Source organism: Salminus brasiliensis, chromosome 2 (genome assembly GCF_030463535.1).
Source record: "Salminus brasiliensis chromosome 2, fSalBra1.hap2, whole genome shotgun sequence".
Classification (NCBI taxonomy): Eukaryota; Metazoa; Chordata; class Actinopteri; order Characiformes; family Bryconidae; genus Salminus; species Salminus brasiliensis.
In genome coordinates this window covers 49,424,351-49,451,313 of record NC_132879.1, presented here as the reverse complement: position 1 = coordinate 49,451,313, position 26,963 = coordinate 49,424,351, and the positions used below count along the sequence as shown (strand labels likewise).

At 40.8% G+C, this 26,963-nt stretch overlaps 2 protein-coding genes across 2 annotated transcripts; both read right to left on the bottom strand.

Annotated features, from left to right (window-relative positions):
• Nucleotides 1–302: 302 nt before the first annotated feature.
• Nucleotides 303–25,894, bottom strand: LOC140549427 (scavenger receptor cysteine-rich type 1 protein M130-like). The gene is made up of 24 exons (XM_072673069.1): nt 25,788–25,894; nt 23,964–24,272; nt 22,172–22,483; nt 21,729–22,043; nt 21,313–21,636; nt 20,823–21,146; nt 11,585–11,894; nt 10,977–11,269; nt 10,514–10,828; nt 10,057–10,380; nt 9,560–9,874; nt 9,144–9,446; nt 7,415–7,492; nt 6,866–7,181; nt 6,772–6,830; nt 6,319–6,465; nt 6,096–6,191; nt 3,025–3,087; nt 1,911–1,973; nt 1,728–1,805; nt 1,578–1,640; nt 1,416–1,478; nt 1,262–1,324; nt 303–1,061 (listed from the first exon to the last, which is right to left on the bottom strand). The coding sequence occupies exons 1-24, from the start codon at nt 25,843–25,845 to the stop codon at nt 967–969; spliced, it is 4,686 nt and encodes a 1,561-aa protein (XP_072529170.1). The 5' UTR covers nt 25,846–25,894; the 3' UTR covers nt 303–966.
• LOC140549430 (scavenger receptor cysteine-rich type 1 protein M130-like) lies at nt 18,494–20,774 on the bottom strand. The gene is made up of 4 exons (XM_072673071.1): nt 20,366–20,774; nt 20,146–20,211; nt 19,350–19,658; nt 18,494–19,263 (listed from the first exon to the last, which is right to left on the bottom strand). The coding sequence occupies exons 1-4, from the start codon at nt 20,580–20,582 to the stop codon at nt 19,214–19,216; spliced, it is 642 nt and encodes a 213-aa protein (XP_072529172.1). The 5' UTR covers nt 20,583–20,774; the 3' UTR covers nt 18,494–19,213.
• Nucleotides 25,895–26,963: the final 1,069 nt, after the last annotated feature.

Genomic DNA, 26,963 nt, shown 5'->3' with positions numbered 1-26,963 from the left:
GATCCCACACTTGACTATTGGTCTTCCTGTCTGGGTCCTGCTGTCCAGAGGCTCAAAACTGCTCTCCATGGTGCTGACTTCAGTTTTTTGAAAATGAGGGGGTGGACAGACCACCATTATGTGGCCAGAGAGAAAGCTAAGCAAGAATTTTATGGGATGGAACTGACTGTATACAGTCTTGGTCATTTTAACTGGAATGAGTGAATTTTATAAAAGCACCTATGCTGAATAAAGTTGATCAAATGTATTGAAGACATGCTTATAAACACAAACATGATCCCAAATTATATTTGCTGTATTTATTTTAAAAAGTTAAAATAAAATGATTAAACTAAAAATGATTAATATGAGAAATAGAAAGAAATAGTTTTGTTTTCTTTACAGTTTCTGTTCTGCACAGAGCAAAACATCCCTTTCAAACTGCACATACAGAATTTAACTCTGTTGTGATTAAGACTGTTAATACAATTTTACAAAGGAATAATCAGCAACATTATTGGACTGCAAATTGCCAGTGAGAGAAAGCCAGAAGCTCTTTTCTTATAGTGTAATTGAAGTTCTTAATTATATTAATTGGTGGATTAATTTCTCAGTGTGAATACTACACCTGTCTCTAACAGCAGTGGCTCTGGCGTAAATAAGCAGCTCATAAAAATGGATATTCTCTCATCTGTCCATTTGTTACTTTACCCTCTTAAACAGAAAAATTAAAATAAGTAGCCCTTCAGTTCAAGAGTTTTATCCTTAAACTGTAATTAAACATTTTGTCAGCAAATGGATTTTCTTATAAAACCTCTCAGCTAAGACTTCAACTAACTAAACAACTTCTAATAGAAAATGTTTTAATAAAGATAAAAATGTAAAAAAGCTTCATCACTATTTAAACACTTTCTGTGTTTGGCCCTAATCCAGTTAGAGATGTGTGAAGCTAAACAGTGTTAATAAAGGAGGAATTGGGATCTCTAATCATTTGTTGTGTCTGAAGAGGTTGGAATGTAATTTCCTGAAGAAAGACAGTGGGTGTGGTGTCTGAGGCTCCTCCTCCTCCACTTCATCAGAATCTGTCAAATAAATACATTTTAATCTCTCTAATCTTTTTTAAACTAGAACAATATTCAACAGTATATAATGAAGACATAAGTCATAAGTCAGAAATAATGGAAACATGTTTTTTCAGACTTCCTAATCACTTCATTTAACTCCCTCACTCCACTCTACACACTCATGTACATCTGAACCAAACACAAGATCAGACACTCACCTTTAACCCCTCCTACATCCTGTTCAGCAGTGATGACATCATCATAGTCCTCTGGTGTGTCCACTGCAGCAACATGAGAAGATCAGTTATAAGAATAAGAACGATTCAGATTGTAGAAGTTTGTAATGGTTTCTCTACATGAATAAAATCTTACTGGTCTTAATGGTGGAGTTTGGTTCAGTGGGAACAGCATCATCATAGTTATCTGACACGTCTTCTGTCAGAATGTAGAGAGAAAGCTCATTAAATCAGCATCAGTATCATCAGTGACTGTGTTCATGCTGGAGATTACAGTACTGTTACATTACAGTCATACCTGTTACATCAGCTGACCTCTGATCACCACTGATGACATCATCATAATTCTCAGCTGCTTCCTCTAAACCAAATCACAGAGATAGAGAGGGTGAAGCTGTCAGGGGCTTCATTTGAGACATTTATTATGACTTTATAGTTTTAATCACACCTGCTTCAGTATCAAGGATCTGTCCAGCAGTGATGACATCATCATAGTTCTCTCCTAGGTCCTCTTTTTCTGCATCACCTAAATCAAAGAAAAGCAGACTGTCTTTATAACCAGGGCATCAGATTTTTACACTGTAGTTTAATGTAAAATCAAATCAGGAGATTCATTAATAAAGGAACTCACTTATCAGACCACTGGTGATGACATCATCATAATATTCTGTCTTTACTCCAGTCTGAGACTTTTCTGGAAAAACAGAAGAAAGTTTATTACTTTTAACTACAATAACACTCATTCAGAGAGACTAGTGTAACAGTCAGACCTTTAGAACCTGAACTTTCAGTAGAGTGATTTGGGAGCTCCAGTCTGACTCCATTAAGATTAAACAGGAAATCATTTCTATCAGACACTTCTGATCTAGAGATGAATCCAATCTTACAAACAAACTAGACTCACTATTAAAGACAGCTTCACTCTGAAGTAGCACAGAGCTACAAATCAGAACATCACATAAACCCAACCTGGGGTTCATTTCCCAAAGACTTACTTGTCTAACTAAGTTGGTATGAGAAGGAGAACCTCATGTACATTGTTGAACGAGTGTTCCCCAAAACCTCAGTCATAACAAACATAACGGGGGAATGTGTCATGAATTTCTGAATGTTGGCTCCTGTTTACTATTAGTTACTATGTTCATTTATCAAATATAACTTGAAAGTTAATAAAGTCTGTGATTAAAAACTTTAAACATGCTGCCCCATATCTGAAAATATGAACTCTACATACTGACTGTGGTTACTGTGAGTGAACATCCTAAAACAGGAGATTTCATGAGATTCAATGAGTCAGAAACTCCTTCTTTCCACATCATTAATACGATGTAGTGGGTTTCCACATAAAGGGGTCTTTGTTCCTGTAGCTTAAGAAAATACTTCATTTCCACTCATGATACAGTAAGTTCTAGTGCATCTGCATCAGACTGCTGTTCATAGACATTCTGTAGACATCACTGTAGTTCAGACTAAGGTGGTTCAACTACTGTGGTCTGACTGAGTTACGATGGTTTAGGGGAACAGCTGTTAGTAGGATGTTCATTAGTGTAATGATCTGGTGTGTGATGTTGGTTCAGTGGTGACTTGCGTAGTTGTGAAACAGCCCTGAATAGAGATTAAAGGGACTGAATGTATGAGTCGTGATTCAGATATTAAATTTACTTTATTTCAAATATTTCTAAATGCTGATTATAAAAGTGGTGAGTGTAATTAAGTTTGACACACACATGCTCTGATCCTCTTACCTGAGAGAAGCTCCTCATCCACATCCTCATACCCTGAATGCTGTTCCTCAGAGAGGAGACTTCCTGTTAGAGGAGATCAGAACAGTCATGAAACCCATTCAGAATGCAGAAGCTCCCACAAGCCTCTTGCAGCTGAGATCAGTGTGAGCAGATTCTCACACACACACACACACACACACACACACACACACACACACACTCCAGCTCTGCCTGACCTCAGTAGACTCTTTTGTGAGCTAGTCAGTGACTCCATTAATATTATGCAGGAAATCATTTCTGAATCTTCTGATATGAATTGATTCTTTAAACAGAGAAAGAAACTCGACTCTCTATTAAAGACAATTTCACTCTGAAACAGTAAAGAACTACAAACACTACAACAACATCACTTAAAGCAGCACCTGGATCGAGACTAAAGAGACTGAGTGTATGAGCTGTGTTGTAAATACTGGATGTGTCTAAACTCTCTGGGTAGAATCATGACTTAACAAACATGTATTTATAATGAATTCTCTGAATGTCTAAATGCTAATATTGGTAAAATGATCAATAATGATCAATAACAGTAATAATACAAATCCTCTTACCTGAGAGAATCTCCTCATCCACATCCTCATATCCCTCAGAGAAAATACTTCCTGTTAGAGGAGATCAGAACAGTCATGAAGCGCGTTCAGAATGCAGAAGCTCCCACAAGCCTCTGAGTGGTCAGTGTGCACTGCACTGCTTTTACACAAATTCATATCAGTCCATCCAGTAGAGGGCGCTCCCAGGTAGAACACTCCTTGATTTTTCTAGCACTAAATTTACTGGCAGAACATGATAGAACTTGATCACTCTGTCCATCTTTCACTCGGTCACTCACTCTGTTTGCTGGTCAGTCACTTTTGGTCACTGGTCATGCACACATTATGTTACTCAGTCACTCATATTTGGTAACTGATCACTCATGCACTTGATCACTTGGTCACTCAGACGCTCACTTGGTTACATTGTCACTTACTATTGATCACTTAGTCCCTCTTTTAACTGACCCTTCGATTAGTGACTCCTCACTCACTCACTCACTAGTTCAGTTAGTACTTCACTCATTTGTAACTTGGTTGCTCACTCTTTCCCTGACTTACAAAGACAATCACTCAAACACTTACTGGGTCACTCATTCACTCACTTGGTCACTTCCTCTGTCACTTACTCATTTGATCACACACATTTTTTCTGGTCAGTTGTTTACTTACTTTTAGTCACTTCGACACTCAGCCAGCTGGTCAGTTGTTAACTTATTTATTGGGTCACTTGGTAATGCACTTGGTCTTTCAGTCACTCAGTAACTAAACTTTGGTCAAACGATCATTCGGTCACTCACATATGGTCACTTGGTCACTCAGTCACATATTTACTCATTCATTTGGCCACACACTTTTGGTCAAATGGTCACTCTGTAACACGGTCACTAACGGTCACTTTTCCATGCATGTGATCAGTCAGTAAACCAGTCAACAACATTTGGTCAGTTGACTGAACAGTCACTTAGACACTTACTTTTGGTCTTTTGGTCACTCATTCACTCACTTACCCAACCATTTAGTCACTCACTTGGTCACTTGGTCACAGTTAGTTTTTCACCCATTTGGTTACTCATCCATTCAGTTGGTCACTTGGTCACTTATTGGATCACTTGGTCACCTGGCACTTATTCAATCTCCCAATCTATGTCACTTGGTTACGCACTTGTCCATGTGGTCACTCACTTGCCCAACGGTCACTTGATCATTTGCATGGTCACTCCATTATTTACATGGTCACTTGGTCAACTGTGACCTTTTTATTATTTGTCCATCACGTCATGTGGTCAAGCACTTGAGTCCTCTCGGTCACTCACTTGATTGGTCAATCATTTTGGGTCACTTGGATCAATAACCTGCCCAATCTATATCACTTGGTTACATATTTGTCCATGTGGTCACTAACTTGCCCAATGGTCATTTGATCACTCACTTTTGGTTATTTGGTCACTCATTCACTCATTTCCCCGATCGCTTGTTTACTTGGTCACTCATTCACTGACTTTTGGTCACTTGGTCACTCAAGCATTTACATGGTCACTTGGTCACTTGTGACCACCATCGCGTCATATGGTCAAGCACTTGAATCCTCTCGGCCACTGATTGGTCAGTTGGTCAATCATTTTGGGTCACTTGGATCACTAGCCAGCCCAGTCACTTGATTACTTGGCCCTTTGGTTACTTACCTTTGGTTATCACTCACTAGAAAGAGAACTTGGTCACTGACTTTTATTCACTTGTCCAGTCACTGGGCCAGGCTTTCACCAAGACCCTCATTCAGTAGCTGACTTGGTCCCGCTTTCATTTATGCAGTGACCTGGTCACTCACTCATTCACCAAATCACTCAGTCACTCACACTCACATTTGGTCACTCATTCATCATTCACTGATTCACTCACTCAGTCAACTCTATCAGTCACTCTCTCATTCTTTCACTCTTTCCATCACTCACGTTTGGCCACTCACAATTGACCTGGTCACTCTCTCATTCACTAAATCACTCATATCACTTAATCCTACAGTTGTTCATATACTGGTCACACACACACACACACACACACACACACACACACACACACACACACACACACACACACACACACAATCAAATACAGGCCTTCTCCACCCAACCCCCCCACATGTAGTTATAATCATTTCTAACACACACACACACACACACACACACACACACTTACCACATAGCGCTTCCTCACCTCTCTCTCCCTTTCCCTCTTCCTGTCTCTCCCTCACACACACACTCACACACACACCTGCGGCTATGTGGTTTTCTCTGTGAGTCCAAAAATGGAAGCTGTACAGGAATGCTACAGTTAAGCTGCAGCTACTAATAGATGCTTATCAGCAGAATCAGCAGCTACCCTACATGTAGACCTCCTCTAACTGCACACTTCATCTCGTACATTGTGGTGTTCTGTGATCTCAAATGTAATTAAACTTTAATTAAACACAATAAACCTCCTGTAGAAACTCCATAGATCACTCACTCCGCTGAGTCGAGTAATTTCTGTTGGTGATGTATCTGGGGTCGATCTCCTCATAGATGTCCTCAGGCAGAGTCTTACGCCTCCTCTTAGAGAGCACTGTGAGAGAGACAGAGAGAAACAGAGTCAGATCAGTAGAAGAGAAGACTGATGACAGACTGAAGGACTGATGATGTTTAGAGAATGTACAGAAAGTGGATTGTAGATGATCTCTGAATCTCCCTACCTCTCCTGAACACTCTGTTCTGGTTAAACAGCACAACCAGAAACACTAAGGCCAGGAAGAGCACTGTTCCCAGCACCAGGAGAGACACTGGATAGATGTAGGGAACAGCTGGTGGAGGAGTTTGTGGAGGAGGGTTTGTTTTCTTCACTGTTGGAACAGCTGGAAATAAAAACACAGAACTGAAACTGTGTAGATGTGAACAATCTATTCACAAGCATTTAGAAAAATGATAGACAAAGAGATAACCTGTGGAGGTGGAGGTGGAGGGTACAGTAGCAGTAGTAGTAGGAGGAGGTACAGTTATGTCTGTAGATACAGAAACAAAACAATAAATAAAACACAAAAACAAACACACTTTTAACAGAGAAGCCTTTGGTGTAAATTTGTAGTTATATTTTTTTCTTCTTAAATTTACTCGTCAGAAATGATTTCCTAAGATTATCCAACTTTAACAAAAGTGATTAAGCTTGTCCTGCAGATTATGAACACTGGGATTAAAATGTTTTAATTGGATTCAGAGACTCCAAAATCCAGCCGACTCCTCTGACCTGCACAGGTGACTCCAGCGTCCTGCGTGTGGGAGCAGTCAGTGTGGTTCTTCAGGGAATGAGGACAGTCCCACAGGTGAATCTCTTTCCCTCTACACTTCACTCTGTTCAACCAGATAGCTCCTCCACCAGCACCAAAGGCTGAACTCCCATTAGCACTCAGCGCCGGCCCACAGCCCAACTGCCTGCAGACCACCTGAGCATCCCTGATGTCCCACAGATCATCACAGACGGACCCCCACTCAGCATTATGATACACCTCCAGCCTCCCAGAGCAGATTCCCTCTGTTCCATTCAGTCTGAGAGGAAGGTGCTCTACACACACAAACACACACACACACACACACACACACACACAAGAACACACAGATGAGTCAGTTAAGTCAACAATACAGCGACATTGTGTAATACTAAATATAACTGTTAATGAAACAGACTGATTAAAAGGTCTCTCATAGGTTTATCTTGTATTAAGAAGAAGAGGAGTGATGGTTGTTTCACTTGTGATTAATGCTGTTATTAATTATTGATTATATCAGTGTACTTACTTGAGCACTGCCACTGATGCTGACTGGGAGATGAAGAGCATTTCAGATGGCTTCTTAAAACACCAGGTTTCTCCTTTTCTTTGAGAATGTAAAAAAAAGCAATTCATTCATCTTTTAGCTTTTACACATAAACCTGCATTATATAAGAAATGTATATATTTCCCACCTAAATCTAAATCAACAATGTTCTGTTATTATCAGTTTTTATCAGTGTTATATCCCACAATTAAATAGAAAAAAACAGATTTCTAAATTTAAGCTCTCCAGATGAATGCTATGGAAATGAATAGTAAGCCTAATGAGGTCTAGATCAGGCCCAAAAAATCCAGCCCGCCCCTACCCAAACCTGTGCACCTTCTGTCCGAGCCCAGACCGCCCCATAAACTGCCATTATAAGCCAGACCCCAATTTAAACTTGACATTTTTTAGTAAGTAGAGCGTTAAAACTAAGCTTTTTAACTACAACTGAAACTACTATCGAAACCTGTTCAGAAGTGATGTTAAGTTTAGAAAAACTGTTTAGTAAGAAATGAATAAAATGTAATAAAAATAAATGTTTATATTAAAGAATTTCAAATTAATTCAATTAAAACACCAACAATGCGAACAATGGACCACAGGCCTAAATATAAGCCGAATAGGCTACAAGAATGATATCTAAATTACTTTCCTCTACTCTAATATAATTTAACTGCCACTGTTGGGCCCTTGAGCCTTTACCCTCTCTGGCCCTTTACCCTCTCTGCTCCCCGGGCGCTGGAGTTGGCTGCCCACCGCTCTGGGTGTGTGTGTGTGTACTCACTGCCCCTAACACATGTGTGTGTGTGAGTATGTGTTCACACATGGGTTAAATGCGTTAAATGCGGAGGACACATTTCTCTGTACAGTGACAAATACGTGCACCTTTAAATGTAAGTGTATATATTTTGAACGATCACCACCCAACCCTTCCCTAACCCATTCCAAAAGAACATCATTCCACTGCTCTACAGCACAATACTGGGGGATTTATACCCCTCTAGCCCACACCTGACCTATGGCTGACCTATGGTTAGATTTACGCTTATCTGCTCTAAGAGAATTCTCTGCTATAAGAGAATTCAACTCTTTTTGCAATACTTTTCTACAGGAACTAGACAAGTTGTATGTGTGCATCTGCACATCTGTGTCAGCAATGGATGCAACTTAGCTAAATGTATTCATTAGAAGCTGTGTCTGCAAACATTGAGAGTTTGACAGTTGGTATAAAGAGTGCTTATTTTTAAGACTTTGGCCACTGAGCTGTGTTTAAGTAAGAGATGCTGGGAATACTCTAAATCTTCAGCAACACCGTGATTTCATATGTTTTCATTCTTACATTTTATGAAAATCTTTTGCTTTGTTTGTTACACAGATGTCTTTCAGAACCACCTTTTGAAACAAGATCTTTTTTAATAGTGGCTTTACCATGTGTTCAGAACTGAACATCTCAAAGGATTTATTTATTCAAAGCTCACAGTAACAAACTGCTACATTTAGTAGCTGTAATTCAATAAAGTGTTTTATCAACAGTTTCATTTAAATTGTGTTGCCATTAAACCTTATGGGGTACATGGGATTACTGGAGGCATTAAGCTCTATAAACAGATATTTCAGTCTGTTGTATTTCATGTTTTTCAGGATACACACTTTTCCGCACATAGAAATTTACTCCTGAAATCAACTTATTAAACCACTGTGAATGTCCTACCTGAGCAGGTAATCTGAGCCACCTCGTCTTTATTACATGTGTTCTGTCCCCAGGGGGAGGATGGACAGTGCCACAGAGTGGAGTCATGGTTCCTACATTTCACATCATCCAGCCAGTTAGGAGCTGATTCCACTCTTGCTTTAGTCGAGGACTCACTGCCACTTCTTCCACAGTTCAGCTCCTGACAGATTAAACTTACTGTTTCTTCATCCATCCCATTTACACACACATTCCCCCAGGTTCCATTGTAGAACACCTCCAGATTCCCCTCACAGCCCTCAGTGAGTCTGATCTCTTTAAACTCTGGTGGGAGAAAATGTTCGTGTCACTTTCCTGTTTTTTTAAATGACACATTTTAATATATTTTTCTTTTTTGTACAAATACTAAATTTACAATGTCATTAATATCACTTTACCTGAGCACACGACTCCAACATCGTCCTTGTGTCCACATTCACCCTCTCCACACAGCTGATATCTGCAGTTCCACAGAGACGTCTCATTCCCCTCACACTCCACCTCATTCAGCCATATGGGTCCAGTTCCAGCTCCAAACTGGACTGGTAGTGGGTCACTAAGGGCCACTCCACACTGCAGTTGTCTGCAGACCACCTGTGCACCCTCAATATCCCACAAGTCATCACTCACTGTCCCCCATGAGCCACTGTGGAAAATCTCCAGCCTTCCTGCACAGTCTCCCCCAGAACCAACCAGCCTGATGGAGCTGTGGACTTGGTTAAACTTACCTACACACAAACACATACACAGAAAGACAAACAGACACACGCAGATTTATGTATGAAATATGATGTAATGCACATGTATTCTCTACATAAGGGAGGAACTAACTTCTTAGATCAGATTGGATGAGATCATCTAGATAGTTTTAATACTTTGATGTTGTAACTCTCACCAGAGCAGGTGATGTACAGCTGTTCTCTGGAGCTGCAGTTGACTGCTTGTGCACTGCTGCAGTTCCCCAGATGAGCTTCACTCCCAGAGCAGTTGAAACTCGTCACACACGTGTAGCTGTGTTCAGAACTGGATGGAGAGGAGCTGGAGATGTTGAATACAGTGCCACAGTCCAGCTGTCTGCAGACCACATAGCCCTCAGACTCACTCCAGGAGTCCAGCAGAACTCTCCTCCAGTCCTGCCTGAAGTACACCTCCACCTCCCCCTCACACTCCTTCCCTCCAGAAAACCGAACTCGCCCCTCATGAGATGCCAGAGGTGAACCTGAAGAGGAAAATCATCACTTAACCTAAATATTAATAAATATTAATAATTTAAATGTGTGCTAACAACACATAATCAAACATTGTTTGGTGCATATTGCTCTAAACTGCAGTTCATGATTTTGAGATCTCACCACTGCAGACGACTCCAACATCCTGTTTATGAGAGCATGCAGTTCGACTCCATGATGAAATGGGACAGTTTGACAGGTGTGTTTCGTTCCCCTGACAATCAAACTCATCAGCCCAGATCCGGCCACTCCCCTCCCCAAACCAGTCTGACCCCAACACAGCCACAGCACTCCCACACTTCAGCTGACCACAGAGGATACTGGCAGCTCTCATATCCCAGCTTACATCACACACTGTGCCCCACTCACTGAGGTACTGGAGCTCAACTCGACCAGAACAGGAGTCCATGCCGTTCACCAGCTGAGCCTGAGTGTGACCTGAATATACAAATTAAATCTTAATACAGGAGTATGAGGACTAGAGTGGATCACTAGTGGAAACAGTAGTTTGCTTATATGACAAAAATAATGAACAGTCTTACTGCATGCAGTCACTTTACTTTAAGTTTAAAGATTAATACTTAACCTGAACAGATTATTCCCACATCACTGTCATGGGAGCAGTTGTGTCTAAGTGAGGAGGATGTTGGACAGAAGTGAAGCTGAGATTCGTTGCCTCTACACTGAAGCTCCTCCGACCACACCTGACCCACCCCTCTGCCAAAAGCAGCTGCTCCCAGCACCTCCACAGGAGGCCCACATCCCAGCTCTCGACACACAACCTCTGCATCCTGCCGGTCAGCATCACACAATGTGGCCCAGTCATTGTTAACACGCACCTCGAGTCTCCCAGAGCAAACATGAGGACCATCAGCAAGTCTGGGTTTCTGACCTGTGCATTAACAGAAGCTCTCAGGACTGACCAACACTGGCTGACTGAGAGGCTGATTACTATATAAACTCCAGACACATTCCTCTATACTTTTCACATTACATTTACACATAAGGATAAATGATCAAATAGAATTATGACAGTACTAAAACTAAAACTGAAAATGAATACTTGATGAATATAATGAAATATATTTTAAGGGCATATTTAAAACAGAAGTGATACATTCATTCATTGTTATTTGATTACTGTTAGTTGTTGTGTTTTAATGTCAGTAATAAATGTTTTTCAGCAGTCAGGGCAGCGTACCTGAACAGGTGACTCCAGCATCTAGATCATGAGAAGTACAGGCTAGTGTATACCATGAAGGAAAATCACAGTCATTCAGTGAAGACTCTGATCCCCCACAATTCACAATTCCCATCAATATTGATCCTGATCCAGAACCAAACTGAGCAATATCCTGAACCTCTCCACAGTCCAGCTCTCTACACACCACTGCAGCATCTGTCAGATCCCAGTTAACACTACACACTGTTCCCCACTGTCCATTACGATAAACCTCCACTCTCCCAGAACAGCGACTGCCACCATCCACCAACCTCACACTGCCTGTACAACAGAGAGAGAGAGAGAGAAAGAGAGAGAAAGAGATTAATGATGTAATGTGTAATGTTTAAATAAATAGCCCAATAATCACATTGTCGTAGAGTAAAGATGAACTGTTTTTATTCTAATCTAATTTAAAATTTTACATTTAAGTTTATTTGATTAACATTTGTATTGATTCGGTAACAGACAGAATAAAACTTGATTACGATAAATGAAGTTACTGATAATTTACAGTCAGATATAACAAAAAATACACAACTCTGAAACTTCAGATATTTGAGTCTCAGTGAGAAATTCAGTAAGAGTTCACTTACCAGCTGTGGAGAGTGTGATCATGGAGGACAGAAGAATGAGGAGCACACAGCTGTCCATCTCCCTCTGACCTGCACACACTCCGTTCAACTCAGCAGCAGAACAAGCTTCACCTCCGCTCCCCCAGAGAGACTGAAGACACTGAGAGTGAGAGAGAGAGAGAGAGAGAGAGAGAGAGAGAGAGAGAGACCCCACAGCTGCCAATCACACTCACTATGACCTTATTAGAAAGAGGAGAGGAAACCATCAAACATTTTCAGTGACAAATCAGAGGAGGCTTTTTTTTCTTTCTCCATATTTATCAAAAGAGCGTCAGCGCTGATCAACACAACCCTCTCTCTAGAGGAGTGTGTGTGTGTATGTGTGAGTGTGTGTGTGTGTGTGTGTGTGTGTGTGTCTGTGAGAGAGAGAGGAGAGACGCTGGCAGCAGTGTGGTAGGAAACCCACCAACATACAGGAGACTGACTTCAGAGAGAGGAAACACTCCAGCTTTAATGCTGCACCTGCAGAGAGCTGATCCATACACTGATAAAGCCCCTCCCAACACACACACACACACACACACACACACACACACACACACACACACACACTCACACAGGCAGAGCGAGTTAATATACAAATAAACAGAAATACAAGTTTATCAGTAATAAAATAAATAAGCTATTGAATGTTGTTTTCTGTATTTAAATGTAGAAAATGTTATACTGTAAAATGAAGAGTTAATAAATCACACTAATAAAAATAAATAAACCAACAACTGAAAGTTAGTAAATTGTGTTTCAACAGAGTAAAATGTATAATGTTGTTTTGGAAATCAGAGTAAAAATCACACTACAAGAACAAATATTTAGAAATGAAGAAAAACACAGCTGCAGTTCAGCTCTTACAGAAACAGGGTTTTACTCACTGCAGTACATTTTCTTCTCCACAAGGTGGAGCAGCAGAGGATTAATAATCAGTAGACTGTGAAGTAGATTTTTCACTGCACTGGTCAGCTGAGGTCAGCGCTGGTGTCCTAATATAGCTTTGTATTCTCCTATATAGTGTATGGAATAGGGTAAGAATGTTACCTTAAACATAAAATAATATTTATGCTGCTTTTATTCCATCATCACTTCACATCACTAATTGAAGCATTAAGAGTCATCATCTCTGAACAGCATCAGTTTCATACAGGGGTGATTAAAACACTCCAAATAATATTATTATTATTAATAATAATAATAATAATGATAATAATAAATATAGCCACAATCAGCAATTGAAGGGTTCAAGCACAAATTAGCAAAATGAGGCCTTATACAGTTTGGGTTGACTGGGTCACAAAGGCATGAAGCAGTTTTGGTCTTAATTACAGAGAGTGGATGATGAATGCAGTTAAGTCAGTTTATTAAAAGGCCTTCATCTGCTGCAACTGTTGAGCAGTGGTCCTGAAACATGCTTATTTTTCTATGTTCTGCTCTACTGAGATTTACACAAGATTCTCAACACTGTCACCATAAATTTTAAATATATAGGTCTGTGGTGCAATGTCTGACCTAAGTATTTTTAATGTGTTGTTTAGATCTCAGAGTTTAACACTTTAATAAACATGCCATAATAAGTCCTAATACACCCACAGTGGACCTCTTCGACAAGCATGCCATAGTGAGGCCCAACACACCCATAATGAGCCTCTTTGGAATACAGGAGACAAGTGAAAGTGAGTAAGAATGTGTCACAGTGTGTTCATATGATATGATTACTGATCAGAAGCCTTCAACCAAGATGTTCAGTTGAGTTTTGTTCAGATTGACCTTTTGACCTTTAAACAATAAGCTGTAGCTTTTGAATAGAAATGTAAAAATTATGGAGTCCAATTTCTGATATTACATGTATTGACAAAATTGTTCACGACTTTTTACTAAATCATACGCCGTCAACAGTTTATCTGTAGACTGAATAATATGACCATAATTTGATTTGTGACTATTTGCAGTGTTTTTGAGTGCTGTAGTGCCCCCTAACGACTAATCTGGACAAATATTTGCACACCTCCTCAGTGTTTTTATACACAAGTGTTTAAAATTGTGAGAGGATCAAACTCTTGATGAGTTACTGCAATTTAGGAGAGGAAATACCAAAACGGCCAGGGTTGATTGATAGAGGGAAACAATGTTCAGTAATACATATATATTTACATATGTCTGTTACGCTGTGCTGAAAAAGACACTTATTTTTATGTTAATGGTTTCTGCTCATGATTAGCACAATGAGCACTAATCACTATATAGAGCTCAATTATAGGAAACAGAAATCATGAGGTAGGAAATCATGTCAGACACTAGTTTCTACAGCTTTGCTCATTACTGTACGACAGCAGATTCTGTCTTAAACACAACCTTCACACCTTCAGTCTGCTGTAACCCTGCAGTCTGACAACATGCCGGCCGATCAGCTCTCAAATCTATCAACAATAAAGAGTCCTAATTAAGTCTAAACTCAGTAATAGAAAAGACTTCAGAACCAGAATTAATTTATTCAGTGAATTCACTACAGGTCTCCGGGAACTTTCAGTAGACGCTGTGATTATTACTCAGTAGTTCTCTTCCAGGAACGGAATTTTCAGAATCTGGAGACAAATGCAAGAGACAAAATACACCTATGAATCATTTTACCACTTTATTTGTTATAAGATCAATAAAACTGGCATTGTGTTCTGTTCCTTTTAAGCTTTTTCTCTTTTATGACAGATCACAAAATCACAGCTAAAAAGAACACAAAACACAAACTCTACAAAACTACAGACAGACTTTCAGGAAGTCACACCACAGGAGAAAGAGGACAGGTGTGTGTAGGAGTGTTTATTACCTTAAGATCTAAACATACAATCAGCACCAAACCATACTTGTACCATCTCACTCTAAACAGACTGTCCACCATGTTACTCCTGTCCTCCTGAAATGTGGTCAATCATCACAGCTGATGGGGATCCTCAGATCTGCTCCACCTGCAGCCTTTTAACATACAGACTCCGCCCACAACACATCCGGGTACTCCGTCCTTTGCGTAATAGCGCTCTGGTCAGATCTTTGACTGATTTTAGATTATTAAAATAAAAATGTCCTGCTGATTTACAGCTATTAGGAGTCCAAAACCTACAATCAGCCAGTCAAACAATTTTAAAAAATCCTACCCAGTATTTTGTTCTGAACTCTTACATTTATTGATTAATTTAATCAGTGATGATTAGGTTTAATATCATGGCATTTCTGCAGCATTTAGGGTCACTTTGAATTTGGATTATTATGATAATCATGAATCACTTCTGGGAACAGGCAGGTGAAGCTGTGGAGGTCCCTGTGTTTCAGTAAATCAGAGGGAAATCCAGCTGTCTGCAGTCAGTGCTGGTGATCAAGCTGTTAGCTAGCTGTTACAGGCCAACATTAAACTGGGATCTCCTGCTTTTCACTGGGTTTCATGTTCTGCTCTTTCAGTGCAGCATCAACATTCAGTTCTCTGACTTTTAACATTAGAGCTGCTGACTTTAGCATCATTAACTGACCTGTAATGAAGTGTTTACCACAGATGTTACACGTATTGACTGACCGGCTCCCACAGTTCACCATTTTCATCCTCTCTGCGGATGAAGCCACAGCTCTCTCCTCTTACTGTCTTTTACTCTTTGTGGAAGTGAAGAAAATCCTAATCTAGGGTTTAATTGTTGGAGGAGTAAAATCCCACTCAGCAGCTTTTAGGCATGGAGACACTGTTGTTTCCAGCTTGGCGGCAGCAATGAGACTGGGTCTGTTTTCAGCCAGAAGGGGGCGTGGTTTACTGCAGCTCCTCAGCCTGAAAGAAGAGAGCAAATAGAGCTAAAAAGAAGCTGAGAGATCAAACCTGGAAAACCAGGAATCTTAATGCAGTGGGATTTATTATGCTCCCACGAGTCCAATCAGAGTCCAGCGATGAGCTAACCGATTAGCTAATCGATGAGCTCCGCGATGAGCTAATCGATGAGCTCCGCGATGAGCTAACCGATGAGATATTCGATGAGTTAATCGATGAGCTTCGTGATTAACTGCCGCGATTTTCCATCAAGGATGTAAAACTAGTCAATAAATAGTTTCTCTGCTACCTTTTAGTACAGTGATGAAGTTCTTCTACATATGAACCAATGTAGTTCTGCATCTCTGTGTCTGTCTCTCTATTTCTCTGCCTCTCCCTCCACAGGTGAACCTGCTTAACCACAGTAACCAGATGAGGACCACTGACCAATCAGAGTCCAGCGATGAGCTAACCGATGAGCTAATCGATGAGCTAATTGATGAGCTCCGCGATGAGTTAATCGATGAGCTCTGCGATGATCTAACCGATGAGCTAATCGATGAGCTAATCGATGAGCTCCGCGATGAGTTAATCGATGAGCTCCGCGATGAGGTAATCGATGAGCTCCGCGATGAACTAATCGATGAGCTAATCGATGAGCTCCGCGATGATCTAACCGATGAGCTAATCGATGAGCTAATCGATGAGCTCCGCGATGAGTTAATCGATGAGCTCCGCGATGAGGTAATCGATGAGCTCCGCGATGAACTAATCGATGAGCTAATCGATGAGCTAATCGATGAGCTCCGCGATGAGTTAATCGATGAGCTCCGCGATGAGTTAATCGATGAACTAATCGATGAGCTTCGTGATTAACTGCCGCGATTTTCCATCAAGGATGTAAAACTAGTCAATAAATACTTTCTCTGCTACCTTTTAGTACAGTGATGAAGTTCTTCTACATATGAACCAATGTAGTTCTGCATCTCTGTGTCTGTCTCTCTATTTCTCTGCCTCTCCCTCCACAGGTGAACCTGCTTAACCACAGTAACCAGATGAGGACCACTGACCAATCAGAGTCCTGGCAGGAGTAATTGGGGAGGAGCTTAACTTTTAAAAGCAGGAGTTCAGGCGGCTGAAGGAAAGAGGAGTGTTGTCTAGTGTGTGCTGTGCGGTGTGTGTTGTAGGTGTAGAAAGTGCTGGTTGGGTTTAATTAGCCCATGTTGGTGGCAATCTCAGCTTGAGTGGTTTACCTGTGTGTTACCATATTTGCGAACTTTGTTTTACTGGAGTTTAGAGCATGTTTAGTGGAGGCAGGTGCTCTATTTTAGTAGTTTTACTTGTAGGTTCTAATTTTGAGAGAGTTGCTATATTGGTGTTGGTGGTTAGTTTGGATAATTACCCACAAAACTGCTTGTTTGGTAAACTGGCAGCATACCATCACTTGCCTTTGCAGGAGGTTAAATGTGGTGGTGCCACCTGGGGTTTCAAATGGGTAAGAGTGATGTACCTATGTTTCACACCATTACTGACTATGCTCTGTTTAGTTCCCTAAACTAGAGGGTGGCAATACCTGATGTATTTTTGAATATTTGGCCGGAGCAGTAAAATGTAGTTTTTGTAGGATTGCTATAACAAATCAAGTTATTGGTGAATTACTGCTGGTTTAATTATGACCAGAATAAATGGGGCACCACCTTTGACCCGGGACTGTAGTGTAGCACTACTTAACTGGTTGTATCAACTTGGACTCTACCATAAACAAAGCTTACCTTGTTTTTGCCATTTGGTTCAGAATTTCTCAATTCAAAGACAGTTTGGTTGCTCAAAGGACCCAATTGCTTTGTATACACACCTACAAGAAATGCATTTATAATAAAACATGAAATGATCAGTCAGTTTTATGACGTTGTGTGTAGATTTCAGAGTTCAGTGTAACACATCCCACAGGACAAATCTTGTGCTTAGTAGTATTAAGCTGTTTGGGAAAGTTCACAGACTGCTGGATTTGATCATGACACGACAGCTACTGCTATCGGTTAGAACTAGACTCTGGGTCTGACTGATCGCTGTTAAACGAAGGTAACATGATTGGTGTGCAAGACTTAACAATCTGAATAATGGCTCTGCTCAAGGTAAACTCTAGGCACCAGTAGTTTGCAAGTAAAGATGACCTACTTTGCCGCAAGGTCTGGAGCTTTGATGAGAGTCCAGTAGGGCGACTAGGCGGCTCTGCTCCTTAGCAGAGTAAAGGGGTGTGAGTGAAAGGTAGCTCTTATCTTCCCATATCAAATATCCTAATTTTGGCATTAACTAACTTGTGTTCTCAGAACTCCTTAATACATTTGAACATGCAATGACCGATTCTCAGCCTCAGATTTACTTGGTATGTTCTTTTGTATTGCCCATTGAGAGGGGTAATGAATATAGGGTATTATGTTACTGGGGAAAGGAGACTTTTCTTTTCTTGCTGTTTTAGTCAAAGGGACAGGCGTCTTTATTTGGTCAGACAAACACAAGATACAAATTACATCAAAAAGAGAGAAACTGTGATGCTAAACAAACCGGAGGACAAGGTATGTCCCACACCGATCCAAAGGTTGTTACACTGGAGAAATGGTAAAGTGTGTAGTTGTACTGTGGGCAAATTACCTAAACTAGTATGAGTACAAAGCCAATAAGATTAATGAATTGTCAAACAAATAAGAGTAATACATTTAATGATGGTGGTGGAACCACTAGAAAAGAACTAAGATGAGAAAATCTATAATGAAACATATAGCAACTAGTTATATATACTTCCTCTTAAGCTTACATTAATGTTAGACTATTAACCTGTGGGTATGAGGCACATACATGCATGGGTAAATATAGGTGCAACATGTAGCCATTATAGTGCAGAGACAATCAAACATTATGCAAAGCAGGATAAAAAAAGGCCTCATCAGTCACCATCTAGTACAGCAAAGTGGCTACTGGAGTAGAGTATAGTAACTTGTTAGGGAAGTTCTGAGATTGATTCTTCTTTGTGAGAAGCAGTTTTTCTTGGTACTGAGATTTTACTGTGCTTTTGGTTCGGGTGTTGAGTGTTTGAGATGAAAAGTTCAGTGGCTAATCCTGGATTAGATGATCTCTATCAGTACAGAAGATCCCTGGTGTCGAGGTGGCCATTAATTGAGGTGTCCTGGAATTGAATTTTATTTGGTGGTGGTTGGTATGGGTGTTGTAGTCATAGGCATGGATATGTCTGCAAACAGAATAATTATGATTTACTTTTCAATTCTGGCAGATTATCAACAAGTGTTTATACTTGAGTCAGCAGACTTATCTGACCTGCACAGGTGACCCCAGCTCTGTGGGAGCAGTCAGTGTGTCTCTTCAGGGAATGAGGACAGTCCCACAGATGAAGCTCATTCCCTTTACACTTCACTCTGTTCATCCAGATAGTCCCTCCACCAGCACCAAAGGCAACATTCCCGTTAGCACTCAGTGCCGGCCCACAGCCCAGCTGCCTGCAGACCACCTGAGCATTCCTCATGTCCCACCAAGTACCGCAGACAGACCCCCATTCAGCATTATGATACACCTCTAGGGTCCCAGAGCAGCTTCCCTCTCCTTCTCTCAGCCTGAGAGGCAGGTGCTCTACATCACACATGAGGATCAGTTTGCTTTTTCGAGTTACATGACACATAAGTGATAAAAGAGCCAGCACTTAAACAGCTGCCCAATATCAATATAACCAATACACTCAATGTTTTTAATAAAACTGGAATAGATAAATGACTAAGTAACTCATTTGGGGGCGACTCTGTTTCAAGGACAAAGGAGTGTGACATCACTCCATGAATATTGTGGACTGGGTTGTTGACTGGTGATTTAATTATTATTTTTTTTAATATGCAAATTTTAGTTGTTCAAAGCATGACCTTTCTTTAGGTATCATTATTAATTGAAGGCTCTAGTATTGTCACATCTCTAAAATCTACCCTGTCACTTTTTTGATGTGATTACTGCACTGTTAGACCCCTCATTTTATATTAAGTACAATGAGAGCTCAGTGAAGACTGATTCAACTACAAGCATATCAGAAGTTTTCTCTTCAGTAGATGAATGAAATGAGAAGTCTTACTTGAGCACCACTTCTGGTAGCGAGATGAGGAGCATGTCCTTTGAGTCTGTGACTGGCTTTGGGATGCTGTGACAATAAAAATGTATAAATGATTGATTTGATGATAAATGATTTAATGATTTAATCTCTCCTTCTATTTTGTGCTGCTTGAAAAAAGATTTACTCATGTTAATTCATAATTACAGTAAACCACTGTAATCTGTAGGGAGTTTCTGCCTACCTGAGCAGGTAATCTGAGCCACCTCATTGGTATTATCACATGTGTTCTGTCCCCAGGGGGAAGATGGACAGTGCCACAGAGTCGAGTCATGTTTCCTACATCTCACATCATCCAGCCAGTTAGGAGCTGATTCCACTCTTGCTTTGGCCCAGGACTCACTGCCAGTTCTTCCACAGTTCAGCTCCTGACAGATTAAACTTACTGTTTCTTCATCCATCCCATTTACACACACATTCCCCCAGGTTCCATTGTAGAACACCTCCAGATTCCCCTCACAGCCCTCAGTGAGTCTGAACTCTTTAAACTCTGGTGGGAGAAAAAAGGCTGAGTGAATGTCCTTTAGAAACACTTGGATCAACAAGTTTGAAATACACTTTTATTTCTGTTTGAAATTTGACTCACTATCAGAATCAACTGTAACAATATTTAAAGAATGAAAGCAGTCAGATCACTTTACCTGAGCACACGACTCCTACATCGTCCTTGTGTCCACATTCACCCTCTCCACATAGCTGATATCTACAGTTCCACAGAGACGTCTCGTTCCCCTCACACTTCACCTTATTCAGCCATATGGATCCAGTTCCAGGTCCAAACTGGGCTGGTACCAGAGCACTGAGGGCCACTCCACACTGCAGCTGTCTGCAGACCACCTGTGCATCCTCAATATCCCACAATTCATCACTCACTGTCCCCCATGAGCCGCTGTGGAAAACCTCCAGCCTTCCTGCACAGTCTCCTCCAGAACCAACCAGCCTGATGGAGCTGTTAAACTTAAAATCTATTCACACACACATTACCCTAAATTCTTTACACAGCAAAATAACAAAGCATGGTCAGCAAATTAATTGATGGCCATTGAATAAAATAATCATCTGATTGTGAGATTAACAGTTAACAGTTAATAATGATCAGATCATTATTTTTAATACTTGGGTAATTCTCACCAGAGCAGGTGATGTACAGCTGTTCTCTGGTGCTGCAGGTGACTGCTTGTACACTGCTGCAGTTCCCCAGATGAGCTTCACTCCCAGAACAGTTGAAACCCGTCACACACATGTAGCTGTGTTCAGAACTGGATGGAGAGGAGCTGGAGATGTTAAGTACAGAGCCACAGCCCAACTGTCTGCAGACCACAGATGCCTCAGACTCACTCCAGGAGTCCAGCAGAACTCTCCGCCAGTCCTGCCTGAAGTACACCTCCACCTCCCCCTCACACTCCATCCTTCCAGATAACCGCACTCGCCCCTCATGAAACGCCAGAGAAGAACCTGAAGAGGAAAACCATAATTGTAAACATTGTAAACAAGTTATTAACATGATTTGTTACTCTAAGATTCAGTTTATGATTTTAAAAGCTCACCACTGCAGATGACTCCAACATCCTGTTTATTAGAGCATGCAGTTCGACTCCATGATGAAATGGGACATTTTGACAGGTGTGTTTCGTTCCCCTGACAATCAAACACATCAGCCCAGATCCGGCCACTCCCCTCCCCAAACCAGTCTGACCCCAACACAGCCACAGCACTCCCACACTTCAGCTGACCACAGAGGACACTGGCAGCTCTCATATCCCAGCTTACATCACACACTGTGCCCCACTCACTGAGGTACTGGAGCTCCACTCGACCAGAACAGGAGTCCAAGCCATTCATCAAGCGAGCCTGAGTGTGACCTGAATGACCATCATATTACAGGAGTGAGCACAAATTAAATAACATTGTTTTTATAAAATGTGACTAGCAGTGGCAACATTTAGCCTGAAATAACTTTTTAAGCAAAGTTCAAATATTCATACTGTACCAGCACACACCAGTCCCACATCACTGTCATGGGAACAGTTGTGTTTGAGTGAAGATGATATTGGACAGAAGTGAATCTGAGATTCGTTGCCTCTACACTGAAGCTCCTCTGACCACACCTGACCCTCCCCTCTGCCAAAAGCAGCTGCTCCCAGCACCTCCACAGGAAGCCCACAGCCCAGCTCTCGACACACAACCTCTGCATCCTGCTGGTCAAAGCCAGCATCACACACTGTGACCCAGATCTCTCCATGAAGAACCTCTACTCTCCCAGAGCACAGATGAGGACCATCAGTAAGTCTGGACATGTGACCTGTGTGTTAAATTTTTTTTCCAGAAACAAAATTTAACAAGAAACAAGAAAACACAAATAATATTATTATTAGAACATAATAATAATAATAATAATAAGGAATAAATAAAAATAAATAAATTGATTGTGCAGCAAAAGCATTGCTAGGCAGTTGCTATGCTCTTCTAAGTGGTTGCTAAGCTGTTGCAAAGCAGTTGCTAAGCTTTTTCATGTTGATATTATGAAGCTGTTTGTAAGATCACTGTCACCTTGCGGTCAGTAGGTGGTTACTATAACTCTGTAAGCAGTCCTGAGCTGGAGAACTGAACACAGAGCTGATTCCTCTGCCTTTCTGATGATGAGAGAAAATCATCTGATATCTAATGTCTAAAATTATATCTATATTATCTAATCTAGATATGCTCCTGATCCTGACTGCTGAAATGAATGCAGACCTAAACAGCAGCAGCATGTTAAAGACATTTCCTCACACAGTGACCACACTTCTCTGAGTGATGTGACTTCCTTCACAGAGTTAAAAGTGATTCCATATTTACACAGATTCTCGAGATGCTTTCAGACACCAAGTCTGTAACTCTGGCAGAGCTTTGGTATATTTGATTATTTGGCATATTTACTTCATACCACAAGCTCTGAACAACAGCTGCAGGCACAGTCTTGCCTGCAGCCGGGGAAGACTGAAATTCTCAGTCTCTGCAGTTTTTGACACTACAGGCTGTTCTTTTTGCAGGATCCTTCAAATACATTCAATTCAAACACAACACAAATGTGTGTTTTCTAGTAATATTTGGTCGATATTTATGGTAATGTCTTTGTTGGGAATATTAATATTGTATGAAATCAGTGTAATACACAATTAGAAATGGTCTTGATGTTTTGTGCTGCACGTTTTTTGGTCATCTATTTTTGAGAACGTTCTGTCAGAAAACTGGAAAATCCAAACCAAATATTGAGATGAGGAAAACAAAGTTTCAATCAAATGACTCTGTAGAATTTATCTGGTAAACCTGTTTTTAGAAATATTTCATTTGGAGATAAAGGAGCTGTATTTTTATAGGTAAAAGATGATTCACTTGTTTTATCACTATTTACTGTATTTACTGTATTTCCTCAGGACTGTATTGGATACATGTGCAAAACTTCACAGGTAAAAAGCTTAGAAGTGTTGTGGGGATTCGTATATTAGCAGAACGATTACAACAAAGAACGTGGATGCATGCAGGTAAGTAGCTGATCAACACTACCTTTTCTCAATAAGCTCTAAAAGCTTTTCTCAGGGGAGGATTATTATTAGCTTCACTGTAATACTGTACAGACATTCTGTCATGAACTTGTGTTTCAGATCCGCTGGTGTAAAAGATTCAAGTTATTCAGTTCTAATTTACACTCGAACCTGTTCATTAAAATGAATCTAGTGTGAATCTCCTGGTGATATTTAGACAAACTGTTGTTCAGGATGTGACCACTGTGTGCATTTTACCTGAACAGATGACTCCAGCATCTTCACCATGATTACAGTCTGATACTCCCCATCCTTGTGATCTACAGTTCTTTAGTGAAGACTCTGATCCACTACAGTCCACATCATCCATCCAGATTGGTCCTGATCCTGGTCCAAAGTGACCATACTGTGGGGCATCTACAGCCTCTCCACAGCCCAGCTCTCTACACACCACTCCAGCATCATTCTTATCCCAGTTATTTCTACACACTGTTCCCCACTGATCATCATGAAACACCTCCACTCTTCCAGCACAGCGACTGCCACCATTCTCCAACCTCACACTGTCTGTGTGAGAGAGAAAGAGAGCGAGAGAGATTACATTCAGTACAGTGTGGAAAAATGTGTTTGATTCACCAACAAATTATTTGATCAACAAATGAAACACCAGCAGGTTCATTTTCTTTCAGACTTTTGTAGATCAGCCAGTCACACATGCTGTCACACATCCTGGTCCTGGGAATATCAGGGACTGGACAGAAGTGACACTAAATAATGGAGTAGTTTATAAGTAGTTTAGAGCAACGTCAGCTTTCACTGTACAAACTTCATCAGACTGTGAGGAATTCTCCCCACCCTACCCCTGTTCCTCAGTCAGCTGATAGATTGGAAAAGTGGAAGATTACAGGACTCAGGACAGCGTGGCTTTACTGGATGCTGTAGATGCTGTTTGTGATGACGTCACAGCAGAAACGTGAAGTGAGGAGCTGGAGCTGGTATATTAGGTGCTCATTTTAAATATTTTAATATTGAGTTTATTGTCACTGATTTACATATTACAGTTACATACTGACACTAAAACAAGCAGAGCTTCATCTACTTTATTCAGAGCAGTTACTGTGTGTCAGTTCACATCTTTTGGCATATTGGAATAGTGCTGATGAATATATTTAATGGGGAGATAAGATAATATAATATTGATATCAGTAGATCATTGATAAAAAAACAGTCATGATTAGATGTGTAGAAATAAATGCTGTAAATCTCTCTGACAAAGATCAGACATTAGTATCGTCCCACTGTTTTTGCATTTGTGCATCTCTAATATTTTATTAATGTAAAAATGATGTAAACATTTGAATCATGTAAATCTGTGTCACGGTTTGCCACAAGACAGAGGCAGACGTACTCGCAGGATAATGTCTTTAATCCAGGAAAACAAAACACAACAAACAGAAACCAAACAAGCACAAAGTTTAGCAAAACAAAAAACACAAGACTCACATGAACAGGCCAAATCAACAAACCGTGAACTGGTATGAACGCACCAGCACCAGCACCAGCACCAGCACCAGCACCACACATGCATGCACAAGATTAAGGAGACACTGGTGAAAAAATGCCTCATGTACATAAATACATGAGGTAAAGGACCACTTTCAGGACACTCTGTCTGACTTCATTCTGTAGAATTCTGAGTCTTCATTTAAGAGGCATTTCAAATACTAAAGAGGCTTTACTCAGAGATCCACAATCCAAGTTCGTGGTCAAAACACAGGCAAGGGTCAGATCCAGGACATAGATGATTGCTACAACAACAAACATCACAGGCAAACAATCCAAATGAGGAAAGGCAAAAACATGGTCCAAAAGCACAAGCAGAAGGTCAAAGTCCAGTATCCAAAACATAGGCAAAGCCAAAAAACAAAGGCAAAGGTCATACACAAATATATAAACATGGACTTAACGCTCAGTAGTTTTACCATAAACAAAATGCAATACTGACCTAAGCCTGGGCTTAGCTTATTATATTATTATTATTAGCTGATCTTATTGATTATTTGATAGTAAGATTTCATTTACCAGCTGTGGAGATTGTGATGGTGGAGGACAGAAGAATGAGAAGCACACAGCTGTCCATCTCCCTCTGACCTGCACACACTCCGTTCAACTCAGCAGCAGAACAAGCTTCACCTCCACTCCCCCAGAGAGACTGAAGACACTGAGAGACAGAGAGAGAGAGAGAGAGAGAGAGAGAGAGAGAGAGAGAGAGACCCCACAGCCGCCAATCACACTCAATATGACCTTATTAGAAAGAGGAGAGGAAACCATCAAACATTTTCAGTGACAAATCAGAGGAGACATTTTTTTCTTTCTCCATATTTATCAAAAGAGCGTCAGCGCTGATCAACACAACTCCACCTCCCACTCTAGAGGAGTGTGTGAGAGAGAGAGAGGAGAGACTGGCAGCAGTGTGGTAGGAAACCCTCCAACATACAGGAGACTGACTTCAGAGGGAGGAAACACTCCAGCTTTAATGCTGCACCTGCAGAGAGCTGATCCATACACTGATAAAGCCCCTCTCAACAATCTCACACACACACACACACACACACACAAACACACAATAATCTGTAGCTTTTGAATAAAAATGTCAAAATAACAAGAAAGAGTCTAGTTTCTGTCATATCATGTATTGGCAAAGTTGTTCAACGCCTTCTGTCTGTATCTGCAGATCTGTAGTCTATCTGTATATGATAACAATTTGATTTGTAACCATTTGTTTTGAGTGCTGTAGTGCTCCCGAAACACTAATCTGGATCACTGAGCACACCTCATCAGAGTTTCTGTACACAAGTGTTTACAATTGTGAGATGCTCAGACTTAGGAACCGGTTTCACGGTATACCACGGTATTAAAATGTACGGTTATCATACCGTGGGCGTTTGCTTATCACCGGTACTAAAGGAAAATCCAGCTAAAGGAGGTATCCAGCTGAGAATCTCACCCGCGCATGCGCAGCTCCTTTCTGCCTCGGCCGCCCCTCGGCCACTGGTGCCACGCTCAAGCACACAGCGACAGATTTAACCATCCCCCCAAGAAATCTACACTAAACACTGGGAATACTTCTGAGTATCCTATTTGCAAACAATGTGGAGGTGAAGTGGCAGCTAAAGGAGGAAATACCTCAAACTTGTTCTCCCATCTATGAGAACCATCTATGTTGAGATCAGAGTAGGACTCTTGTTAATAACTGTC

Excerpts from the sequence above, each read along its gene's own strand:
- LOC140549430 (XM_072673071.1), bottom strand. The coding sequence starts at position 20,582 with ATGGATGAAGAAACAGTAAGTTTAATCTGTCAGGAGCTGAACTGTGGA. Across the intron at positions 20,212-20,365 it reads GGCTCAGATTACCTGCTCAG|CATCCCAAAGCCAGTCACAG; the intron begins GTAGGCAGAAAC and ends TTATTGTCACAG. Across the intron at positions 19,659-20,145 it reads CTACCAGAAGTGGTGCTCAA|AGCACCTGCCTCTCAGGCTG; the intron begins GTAAGACTTCTC and ends TGTGTGATGTAG.
- LOC140549427 (XM_072673069.1), bottom strand. The coding sequence starts at position 25,845 with ATGGACAGCTGTGTGCTTCTCATTCTTCTGTCCTCCACCATCACAATC. Across the intron at positions 24,273-25,787 it reads CATCACAATCTCCACAGCTG|ACAGTGTGAGGTTGGAGAAT; the intron begins GTAAATGAAATC and ends TCTCTCACACAG. Across the intron at positions 10,829-10,976 it reads TGTGGGAATAATCTGTTCAG|GTCACACTCAGGCTCAGCTG; the intron begins GTTAAGTATTAA and ends TTGTATATTCAG.